This window comes from Oncorhynchus nerka, linkage group LG3 (assembly GCF_034236695.1).
Source record: "Oncorhynchus nerka isolate Pitt River linkage group LG3, Oner_Uvic_2.0, whole genome shotgun sequence".
Taxonomy (NCBI): Eukaryota; Metazoa; Chordata; class Actinopteri; order Salmoniformes; family Salmonidae; genus Oncorhynchus; species Oncorhynchus nerka.
Genome location: NC_088398.1, coordinates 27,148,127 through 27,160,384, shown reverse-complemented (window position 1 = coordinate 27,160,384; position 12,258 = coordinate 27,148,127). Strand labels below are relative to the sequence as shown.

At 44.5% G+C, this 12,258-nt stretch overlaps 1 protein-coding gene across 2 annotated transcripts in view; it reads right to left on the bottom strand.

Annotated features, from left to right (window-relative positions):
* The window catches only part of LOC115141333 (zinc finger protein 407-like), a 205,315-nt gene extending 194,648 nt beyond the window's left edge, over window positions 1–10,667 (bottom strand). Inside the window, exons 1-2 of one of the 2 annotated variants that reach the window (XM_065010852.1) lie at window positions 10,579–10,667; window positions 3,597–7,416 (exon numbers count right to left, since the gene is read on the bottom strand). In XM_065010852.1, the coding sequence (XP_064866924.1) occupies window positions 3,597–7,335 (3,739 nt within the window). In that variant the 5' untranslated portion in view covers window positions 7,336–7,416; window positions 10,579–10,667. Of the gene's footprint in view, window positions 1–3,596; window positions 7,417–10,574 lie in introns of both variants that reach the window. The other variant, XM_065010847.1, reaches the window with a different exon arrangement.
* Window positions 10,668–12,258: the final 1,591 nt, after the last annotated feature.

The window sequence follows — 12,258 nt, the reverse complement described above, 5'->3', positions numbered from 1 at the left end:
CAGACAGACTAGGGCCATGTCCCATGCAGACAGACTAGGGCAGCAGTTCTCCAGTATGACAAACCATTCTGTCTGGGAACCTCCTATAAAATACTCGCTATGCATTTTTTACAATCCTTTCTCCCAGTGAATATCCCAAGACGCATTGCAATATTTATTTCAGGGGCAGCCGCTGATTTGATTAAGCACTTTGTGTAGATTACTAATTCGTTCATACACGGTTCACTTGCCGCGAGCTGGAAGTACGACGCGTTGAATGTTAAACTTGTAACGAAGATTGAAAGGCAAGCGCGTGCTAACAAGGCCTGCAAACAGACGAGGGAGGGGCGTTAGCACATGAGCGCCGGTGAATCGGGCCTCTTCATTTAGCCTCGACACACACACCCCTATGATGCGCACCCAAAACAAACATACAAATACACACGCACAGACACACGGACACGCGCCCAAGCCGAGGTGAAGCGAGAGACAGGCGCAGAGGGAGAGGATCTGGCCAGATGGCTGTGTGAGTGAGTATGAGACATGGCAGGAGGAGAGAGATGTAGTATTCCTCCCTTCCCACGTCTCATCATGTTAATACACCACCACTCCACTTAAACAGCCTACATGAAACTGAAATTGACCATCAATGCAGTGTCATGTTAAATTAATATTGCCAACCACAATGTGGCTCCCTCTCACATCCCAGATGAGATGGGTAATGACTAATTCATTTCCTTGAGAACCCTCCCGCAATGTTTAACCCTCTATCTCTCGCTCGCTCTATCCACCCTCATCTCTCCCATATTTAAGCCTAAGGGATACTTCAGGATTTTGGCAATGCTAGCAGATACCCATAGACTTCCAGTCATTGCGTTAACGCTAGTTAGCATTAGCTTGCACAACTACCTCGAACTTCCTTCATAGTGGACACTGAGACATAAACATGGTGTCCACGAGTTCATCTGACTCTGGGGAAGTAGATAAAGGGCATCGTTGCCAAAAAATCCAGAAATACCACTTTGAAAACGGAAAACCCAGTTTTAAAATATTTTCAAAATGGACATGTTTTTTTCCCAGGGTTGAATATTCAATCAAATATCGTGGGAACATAATATCCATGTCTGTCTACCACCCCAAGATAAACGTTTTTTATCAAGAGAGGCCCGATCAGACATCATACAGCCAGACCAACACATACAAACCGAGCTTCTGTAACTAGCTTTTATACACCTTCAGAAACTCACTGTGTCTGTGTGTGTATGTGTTAGAGAGAAGAAGTGTGTGTGTGCACGCATGTTTGGCAAGTGTGTGTGGTGATTATGTGTGTGTGCCCATTACTTCAACCCACCCCAGGCCTCAGGAGGTCAGACAGCTCTCTCAAGTGAAAAAGTGACCAATTTAGCTCAAAATGCAAATCCAGTTGCATCCTCATTGGCAAAAATGGAAGTCTTTTTTTTTCTCCAGGGGACAAATTGACAAATATGCGTGCAGCCTCCCACCATCTCCTGATTTCACTGATTAATCAGGTAAATAAAATCTTGGTTTAATTAAAACCATCTGGACGTGCTCCCAGTCCAAACACTGGCGGAGCCCACAGTCCTGTTCCACAGCACTGGAAGAAGTGTACACGATAAATGACCACATACAAATAGAGAATAACTCAATGTTATGAGGGAACTTAGCAATAATAATAACTAGCATAAGCTGTCAAAATGCTAAGAAATAGGTGCATTCTACAAAGAGGCAAACAAAAAAAAGAAAGAGCAAACTCATAAATAAAAGAGATAATTCAATCGAAAAAGCCACCTAAAAAAAATAACGACACTACTCAGTCGAGACCTCCAAAATGTGCCCTTGACTTTGATAAACACATCTTCTTAAAGTGTCACTGTTTTCATTTGCTTAAGTAACACTTTTCCTCAGCTGGACCCAGAGTAATGGTGTTGTTTACATGGCAACATGAAATGCTGTAGTAGGCTCATAAACGGATATTACAGATTCAACAAAACATCACACAAAGGATACATCAAAATGTTGATCATTGGGCCTCACAAGCTTTCTCTTATTCATGTTGTGCGTCCTTTCTGACTACTCGACTGTACAACAAACAGAATTGCAATTCAGTCTTACTGTACAGTAATGTGTGTCTCCCCATAACCACGTAACCACAGAGTGGTTTTGTTGAGCCATTAGAGACACGAGGGGAATGCCAAAGTAAAGACAGTTAGTTGCTCTGCTCGTATGCTTTTATTTTGCGGAATTAATCAATAGTAGGACGTACCTCAGCAAAACAGACCATTTGCCAACCTGAACCGGTTCGCAATGGTGAAACCACGGTGACTCTTCCCCCATATTAGAAGTTGAGAGGTCATCACAAACAGAAGTAGGCCTCATCATGTCGTCTCAGTGATGGGTGAGGGCACACACTTAGAGAAAGAAGCAGCAGCCTGAGTAGGTGAGGATTCTGACCCACATGACCAGACTACCATAGTGCGTCGTGGCAGCACTCTCATTGACTTTGCTACTGGCAACCTCTCCGTCAACTCTCCGAGACGGTCCACACATCTTAACACTCCGCGGCCATTAGTCAGTCACTCCACACACACAGAGAGAGACACAGACACACACACACACACACACACACATAATCCACCCAGACCCGGCCATAGAGCTCTGCCTGTACTCCAATTAAAGTCCCATTAAAGTTTGGGCTGTAAGGGGGACGGACCGGAGGAAGCAGAGAAGGGCATTTATTGATGGCGCCCTCACTTCTCATTCCTACATTAAGTTGATTTTAAAAGCAATTAATACACATGGTCAAGGAAGAGTAATGGAGCGCCCTCTATTCTTAACCCGCCAAACATTCCCCAGTCATAGACCTGACCAGCCGAACCCTGATTTGCATTATAAATGACAAGATAAATCTTAATGGATTGAGGATAATCAGCTCACCATGTAGGCTGACACACATACACAAATTACACATACAAACACATACACACACAAATTACACACACACACACAAATTACACACACACACACACACACACACAAGGGAAATTAAGGGCTTTGAATACGCCTGCATTGATTATTTTAAATTATTAGCCCACCTCTCTTTGGGTCTCCAATGCTTTTAGCCTAAGCTTTAACACATTTACAGAGACTTATTGACTATAATTACAACTGAGTCTTGGTAATGGACACATCAATTATGAGTCGCACATGTCTTTGACCATGCGGTGCACAGGGAATCCTAATCCGTGGTCCATTAGCATCTCTCCTCCTGCAGCTCAGTCTTTACCTTCTCCTTTTCTCCAACGCGTGGCCTAAGCTCCCACCACTACACGAACCACGTCTCTCCTCTGATACCTGTCCAGCCCCTAATATAGTCTCGACCCCAGTATCTCAAAACCTGATGTCCAAACGCATGCAATGATTGACACGGCTGGTAAATTCTAAGTGGGGAATACACTGTATAATAACACCGATGAATATGAGTGACGCAGTTACCAATGACTTTATAATAACTTGTTAAAAAAATGAAGTATGTATCATAAAAATAAAAAACTATATCAGTGAAGGTTTTCAAATAAGTGTGTTGGGAAACGACGTACCTGTGTGTGTGCGGATGTGAGCCAGGAAGGCCATGGAGTTGCTGCTCTTGCACACCTTGCCGCAGTGCTTGCACACGCTGCCCTGGTTCTCCTCGCGCTCGCGGTTGATCTGCTCCGTGTCCTCCAGGACGTACTTATTGACCTCGCGCAACAGCTCCTCGTGCTTCTCCTTGATGTGCATGAACAGCTCCTGCTCCGTCTCGAACGGGTCCGTGCACTTCACGCACTTGAAGGTGGCGCCGCCCTCCGGAAGCTCCTCGATGCTGGCCTGCTCGTTGCGCAGGTGGGCGGCGCTGGTCAGGTGCTGGTGCAGGTTGCTCTCCGTGTAGAAGGACTTGCCGCACAGCATGCAGTGGAAGTGCTTCTCCTTGGACGGGTGCTTCATGGAGATGTGCACATTGAGGCCGCTCATGCCGTCCGCCACGAAGCCACAGTCCTCGCAGCGGATGCGGGGGTTGGGAGTTAACCGCTTGGACAGACCTGAAGCCCCTACAGGTTTGGTTCTTTTGATCTTCTGAAAACTGCCCGCCCCGGCCAGGCCACTTACAGCCGGGCCAGAGTGTCCCTCAACAGAGTGAGCCATTCGTTCTTCATGCAGAGCCAGCTCGGCTTCAGTCAAGGACTTGAGAGGTACGATGCAAGCATCGAATGGCAGTGCCCTGGTGAGCTGTTTCTCTGGGGAAGAGATGCGAGGTTTCTCATCTGCCATCTCAACGTCGTCGTCGGAACAGACTGGCTCTGCCTCTGCCTCTGCCTCTGCCTCTGCCTCGACCCCTTCCTTCTGGCCTTCCTCAGGCGGTGTTATGGTGATTTCTGTTGGTGCTTCCTGAGGCTCAATTGTACCTGGGGCTTCGTTGCTGGTTTGTTCCGCGCCACCACTGGATGCCTCACCAGCCACCTGAATCTCAGTGTTTTCCTCAACAACAGTGCCACTAACTTCCACTATTGGGGCTGCATGCTCGTTGCTCAAAACGTCAGAAGTCTGTGTGGGGTGTTCGGTGTCTGTGGGCTGGTCTGTAGCTGTGTCTGTGGGTTGCTCTGTATTGGTGATAGGGGGCTGGTCTGTGTCTGTGATGTTGGGCTGGTCTATGTCAGTGATGTTGGGCTGGTCTATGTCAGTGATGTTGGGCTGGTCTATGTCAGTGATGTTGGGCTGGTCTATGTCTTTGGATTGGTCTGTATCTGTGTTAGTGGGTTGGTCTGTATCAGTGCAAGGGGGCTGGTCCTTGTCTGTATCGTTGGGCTGGTCTGTGTCTGTAGGTTGGTCTGCATCTGTGTCTGTGGGTTTCTCTGCATCGATGATAGGGAGCTGGTCCGTGTCTGTGTTGTTGGGCTGGTCTGTGTCTGTAGGTTGGTCTGCATCTGTGTCTGTGGGTTTCTCTGCATCGATGATAGGGAGCTGGTCCGTGTCTGTGTTGTTGGGCTGGTCTGTGTCTGTAGGTTGGTCTGCATCTGTGGGTTTCTCTGCATCGATGATAGGGAGCTGGTCTGTGTCTGTGTTGTTGGGCTGGTCTGTGTCTAAGGGTTGGTCTGTGTCTGTGGGTTGGTCTGTGTCTATAATGTTAGGCTGGTCTGTAGTTGTGTCTGTGTTAGCGGGCTGCTCCATGTCTGTGTCAGGGGACACTGAAGGGGAAGGATCCTCAGTGCGAGCATTGTTGTCAGCATCAGGGTCAGCTCTGTTCCCCAGCTCTGTGGCCTCCTCCTCCGGCTGCGCCAGGTCTTTCGCCACGAAGCTCTCCAGGTTCTCTAGGTAGACCTCGCTCTTCTGCTTATGCTTGTCCGTGGAGGCGTGGCGAGACATCTCTCGACGCGTGACCGCATAGTAGCTGCACGCCAGGCACACAAACTCAAAGTCCCGGGTGTGTCTCCTCTTCACGTGGAGGTCGAGGGAGGGAATCGAATGAGCTACAAACTTGCAATGGCTGCAGGAGTTGACCAAGTCGTACTTGCTCTTTTTCGGGCTGCTCACTTGTGCTTTGTCGTCGTCTTGCGACAGCTCCCCTTCTTTGTCCATGGCCCCCCCCTCTCTTTTGGACCCTCCTCTGACTGGACTATTCTGATGTATAGCCTCACCCTCGCTGGCCTGAGACCCTGACTCTGTACTCACGACCTGCACTGATGTATCCAGGTCCACTTGGCCATCGCTGCTAGCATCCTCCGCGCGTTTACGGTGCTTCTTTGTGACACAGTGGCGGTCCATGTCGCCTTTCGTCACACAGTTGTAAGAACAAAGCCTGCAGGTGTAGCTGTACTGCCGGCTGTGCTTACGACGAATATGCACGTTTAGATTGGTACTATTGGAGGCGAGAAGGCCACAGTATTCACATGTAGTTGCAGTGGGCCCCTTTGGCCTGCCTCTCCTCCACTTGGGAGGGATTCTCTCGTCCATGTGCTCTTCCATGTTCTCCAACACGGCCTTCGCTTCCTCATTAACATCAGGGTGCAGCTCTCCATCGTGTCCGATGACCCCTACTGCCACGTCATCTGTCAGCATGTCGTCACTGACCGCATCTACACTCACCTTCTCAACGCAGTCCTCAAAGGAGGACCCTGCGTTTTTCTCCTCAGCCACACGCTGGTGGCTCTCCGAGGACACGTGTGTGTCCATCCACTCAGATGTAGCGGTGTAGTAGTGGCAGACGTTACAGAGGAAGCGATGCTCGCCATGGTGCTTTAGCCGAGCGTGGCTCTCCAGCAAAGCAGAGTTGCTGACCCTGAATTCGCAACTCCCGCACTGCAGCTGGAACCTGGCACCGAGGGCACGCTTGGACGCCCGGGTCTGAGTCGTTGTGGAGGCAAAGATTTGAGCCTGTTCGGCTGGCTTCTTGTCCGTGGGTGACGAGAGGCCAGAGGATTCCCTGCTTTCCATGACTCGTTTGTTGTGCTTGTTACTAAGACAGTGCTTTTCGTAGTCGCACTTTGCCACACAGGCGTACAAGCAGAATTCACAGAAGTAATTCATCTCCTTGGTGTGGCGTCTCTTGATGTGTGTATCTAGGCTAGGCTTGTCCTTAAACTCGTGACCACAGTAGCTGCAAGCATGTATAGTCTTTGGCTTGGTGCCCCGTTTACCTACCATCTTCTTACCGGGGGTATTTTCTTGCTCCTCCTCTGCAATCTCCTCTGTAGCTATTGGAGTCACCTTCCTGTCAAAAGCTTCTCTCCCTGTCCCTTGTTTCTCAGCTATTTCCTCTTTGGCTATTATTGAAGTCACCTCCCCCTCAGAACCTCCTGCCTCTGAGCCCTGACTCTCTGTGGCATCCTGCTGTCTCTCTCTGCTGCTCACTTTCCACTCAGTGTCTCCACCTATTTTGTCATTTGAACTCTGTGCTGTTGCTCCGGTTGTGGAGCCATCTATTTCAACAAGTACCTCAGCTGAGCTCACACCCCTGGTCTTTCCTCTACTGGTGTGCTTCCTCTTGGAGTGAATCTTCAAGGAAGTTGGAGTTTTGGCCACAAAGCCACAGATGGGACAGGCACAGCCGTAACATGTCTCCGGGGTAATGTTCATCTCAGCCCGAGGGGGTTGGTCTGACTCCTTCCCATCAGCCATCTCACCGCCGGTGTCCTCCTCAATCTCTCCTGTGCTGTCAGCTGTGACATCATCAGGCCTGGGCCTCTTTGCTAGGGAAGGACTTCCTCCACTCTCCATTTCCTCTGTGGAGACATTTCCTGTGTCACCATGATGAGGCACCTTGTCCTCGTTAATTTCCTTCCCTGACCTTAATTCTCCGTCCATGTTAGACACCTCCTGATGCCTTTACATGAGAAGAGGAAATTGGACTCTGTTCCAGCAATCAATGAAGTTATGATCCTGTTCCTGTAAAGTAACATTTAAGATGAGCAATCCTCATATAATCCTCATATAATTGACTGTGAACAAAATAATAATCACATAACAATACTGTTTCATATAACAAAACTGTGTTTCAAATTGTATAGATGGAGTAGGCTACTCAGAGATCATTCTGCATGTACAAAATGAAGTAGGCCAAATGTAGCTATTGGTCGCCATCTAGTGCTTTTAGAACGAAACTGTTCAATGATAAGGTGGTTGATGTTGGATATTTGCATGTGATCAAATAACTAAATCTAGATAAAAAGAAGCTAAACACCAGGGAAAGACAGTGAGTGGTCAGTAGCATAGATTGAAGTATGTTACAATTAATTAGGCCTAGATTCGATTTACCTCTCCCTTTTAAATATATTTAACTTCAAAATATTTTACAATAGACTTTGTACAGCTGATGGTTGACACAGAGGAGTCTCCTAAAAATATTTCACTCTCCCTTCTAATGACCTATCTACTTGGTATGGGATTTTTATGAATAATGACTAAATTATGTATACATTTAACTTAGAACCATAACTAAACAGAATACTACTATGTTACTCTATGAATGTATGAATCTTATTATAATCATAATACTGAATATAATGTGTGTAGTTTTAGTCAAGAATTAGAACAAGGACTTTCTGTTCCTTGTTAGAAACGAATGGAGCTATCGTCAGACCGGCTGGAATACTGTGTTCCTTACAGGACATTCTGTCCCTACCCAGGGAGGGGAGAGACCTTGGGCTTGTAGTAGATTGTTTAACAGGTGGCAGACAATCTGAGAAGGATTGTAAACTATATTGCCATGGTATCTGAGAGGAGGAGGGACATTTATGACAAAATGTGAGGTATATAAACCAATGTACATGGTATTATGACCAGAGCTCTCGAGAATAAACACTATTGGCTCATTTTGGTGGCTGGTCTCTGTCCATTTTATGTAAATAAGAACCTTACAAATTCTTAGAAACGGACAGAGTGTTTTAATTGAATTGGTTAATGAACACATAAGAACTAAATTCATCCAACAACACTGCAGTCTACATTTAGGCACCATCTCTCTGGATGTGGTGCCAATCACTTGTGAGAATTTCTATCAAAACCTCATTGCTATGCAATATCTTTTTCAACCTGATGCCAAAAATATAATTCCCAATTACATGGGACTTCGCCCCACCTTGACATTACATTAACTCATTTTTGTTCCCCATCAAATTTTATGACTACTCTCCTCAAACTTTTAGAAACTACGTAAAATGAATTATATGCGGGGTCAAGTTTGGTTTAAAGTAGGCAATGATTTATACAAAAAAAATCTAAATTAACTAAACCTGACCTGAACCTCTTCCCACCTGTTCCAGTAGCCAGTCTAGCCACCCTCTCACATGCCTTGCCAGGACACGTCGTCAAAGTATTGATTTATCTCAAGATAGTTTCCAAATTGATGAGATTATATTTTTGTTTAGTATACATACCATGTAAACACAACATGAAACAATTTCTAAGATTTTGCGGAGTTACAATTCATATAAGGAAATAAGTGAATAGAAATAAATAAATTTAGTCCCTAATCTATGGATTTCACATGACTGGGCAGGGGCCCACCCACTGGGCGCCAGACCTAGTCACAGGTGAAGAAACCTGATGTGGAGTACCTGGGCTGGCGTGGTTACACATGGTCTGCGGTTGAGGTCGGTTGGACATACTACCAAATTCTCTAAAACTATGTTGGCGGTAGCTTATGGTAGAGAAATTAACATGTAATTATTTGGCAAAAGCTCTGGTGGACATTCCTGAAGTCAGCATGCCAATTGCACTCCCTCAAAACTGGAGACATCTGTGGCATTGTGTTGTGACAAAACTGCTCAATTTAGAGTGGCCGGTTATTGTCCCCAGCACAAGGTGCACCTATGTAATGATCATGCTGTTTAATCAGCTTGTGATATGCCACTCTTGTCAGATGGATGGATTATCTTGACTAAGGATAAAATGCTCACTAACAGGGACGTAAACATATTTGTCCACAAAATTTGAGAGAAATAAGCTTTTTGTGCATATGGAACATTTCTGGGATCTTTTATTTCAGCTCATGAAACATGGGACCAGCCATTAACATTGTGTTTATATTTTTGTTCCGTGTAATTTAAAGATTTGAAGTCAGGTGGTTACTGGAGTGAGAAAATACCGTAAACACCGTACTAAAGTAGAATCATTAAGGACATGTTTAATCAGTCAGGGAGTACAATTATCTGACGAGCTGTGTTTATCACTTGACAGCCAACCAGGTACATTTCACATATTACTACACGAATTCAAACTTTATTTTCCTGCTGAAGACTCGTTTTTTCAGTCCCTTTCTCCAGGCTATCCTGGACAGCGGAATGTTACGCAGAGCTAGGCTCTTGCAACTGGGAGTCCAGCTTTCCTACCTAGTAGCTCCTTAGCTAACTAGCTTAGCATTAGCCAGTTACAGCCACGCGGGTCTAACTAACTAGCTCATCATGGTTGGTCCGGTGGTTATGCATGTACGAGATAGTTAATGTCGACGGTATGCATATAAAATTGGCAGCAAAATTACCTAACGTCAGCTAATTTGACGACACTGCTGGTCGGCTATCACACTGGCTAGTTGCTACCAAAAGTAGCTCAAGTAACCTTAGGTGCGGCAAAACTTCTCAATTTATGAGTCATCCTTCCAAACGTATTTCAAATCATTTGAGAACAAGGGTATCAAGTAATAATCGACTTTTGGGAAATTAGCGTCAAACTCGGTTCGGATGTAGCTATTTGATTTCGACTGGTTCCTATTTGTGTCAACCATCAATCCGATTCCGATATGTTCAAAATATTCATGAAAATACAGACGAGACAGTAATTTAAGTTACGTGAAGCCAGCCCTATCAAATAACAAAATGTTCACTGTCGTCCAATCAGTGCGGCACAGAGGTGGGACTTGTTTGCGCTTTTTGCTCTAAAAACGACGGCAGCACAGAGGCCCAAAAAGGAAGCTAATGTTGACCTTTGAAATACATGTGTTTGTAAGCTAAACAGTTGCTGTACATAAATTGGAAATATCCATAATGCTTTAGGAATTACAGACCCGTATTTAAGTAATCCATATGACGGTAGTTTAAATAGCTTACCTACAATTTCCCCAGTATTCTCAATGTCCGCGCTTTTCTCCCTTGGTCACAAGTGGCGTACCGTAGCACGTACTATACGTCACTCTAGCAAGCTGATGCGGTGTTCAGGACAATTCGGAAAGTTCCGATTTAGATGGATGATGGACAGTTCATTTTGGAATTTCATCCGTCATTATATCTTCTCCCGTTTTGGTGGCTTCAATTTTATGTTACTTTGTAACAATAACGTTGATAAGATTCCTACAAAATTATCTGATGTTCATAGACAATTCTTAGCGTGGTCGTTAATATATAAACCATTTTTTTTACCCACATAGGTATTTAATTTGGAACCATAAGGATATTTTGTATAGAAACCAGTCTTTCTTTTTTAAGAACTGGTTTAATAATCATATCCTGCGTGTGAGTCAACTTGTTAATGCAGAAGGATTGTTAATCAATTATGACTATTTTTATTTATTTATCTCCTTACAATATCCCGGCTACACCTACAGAGTTCGCCATAGTCTTTGATGCTTTTCCATTTGGAACTCTCATGTTATTTAGAGGTGTAGCCAGACCTCTTCTTCTTGACCTACCCTCGCTTAATCCAGTTGACTCTCCAATAGGGAACATATGTTTCTCTTTGCTCCCTCAGAAGAACAGATCTATACGTGCTTTATTTCAAAGGGACACTGTATCCATTCCTTATGTCACAAGTTACTGGAATACATTGGTCGCTAATATATGTTGGGAAAAAAGTTGGGTTATTACCACACAAATATTTCCTTGTTAACAAGGTCAGAGGCCTCAGAATGACCCATAAGTATTACCCTGCGAATCATTACCTGAAGAAACTCAAAAAAGACAATAACATTGATTGTACTTTTTGTGTTGCGCATCCAGAAATAGTTTCGCATTTATTTTGCCATTGTCTACATGTAAAGAAATTATGGCAAGATATTCATAGTTTTATAATTGTTAATATTCTTTCTTTATAGGAGAATGTGCTGCTCGGTTTCCTTAACTGAAATAAGGATAAAAAAAACAACTTTACCTCAATCTAATTGTGCTAATGGAAAAATGTCACATTCTTAAATGTAAATTCACGAATAAAAAAAACACTCTTGTTTTCTATAAGGAATTCAAGCAGTACATTAAGACCATTCTACATTATTCTAATAAGAAAGCTGTTAAAACAATCAATACGTATATTTTAATCTTTGTGTAATTTGTTGTACCCCCTAGCCTAGCATGTGTTATCATTGTCCGTTTGTATTTATCCTGTTTTTTGCGAGAGAAAAAAAAGAAGAATGATTATGGATTGGGGTTTAATGCCGCGTTCATATACTAGTCGGAACCAGGAAATTCAGAAATGTCTGACTTGCTGAGTCGTTGAACGCAGCACGTGTATAACTATTTCAGAGTTTCCTAGTTCCGACTAGTACGTGAACGCAGCATTATGGTGGGGACATCCCAAGGATCACAGATGGCACTGACCAAGATTCAAAACAACTGGGAGCTCGAAAATCTGCCCTCAAAGACATGATAGCCTGGGTGAAATATGGAGGCTGATAACCAGGCTTTCACTTGTAGGCCTATGTTCTTACACATACTTGCAGATGAAAGAAATTAGATGGCAGAAAGGAAACTAGCCTAGTTTTTAGACAATTGAGATGCTCAACAACAGGTATCAATCAAATGA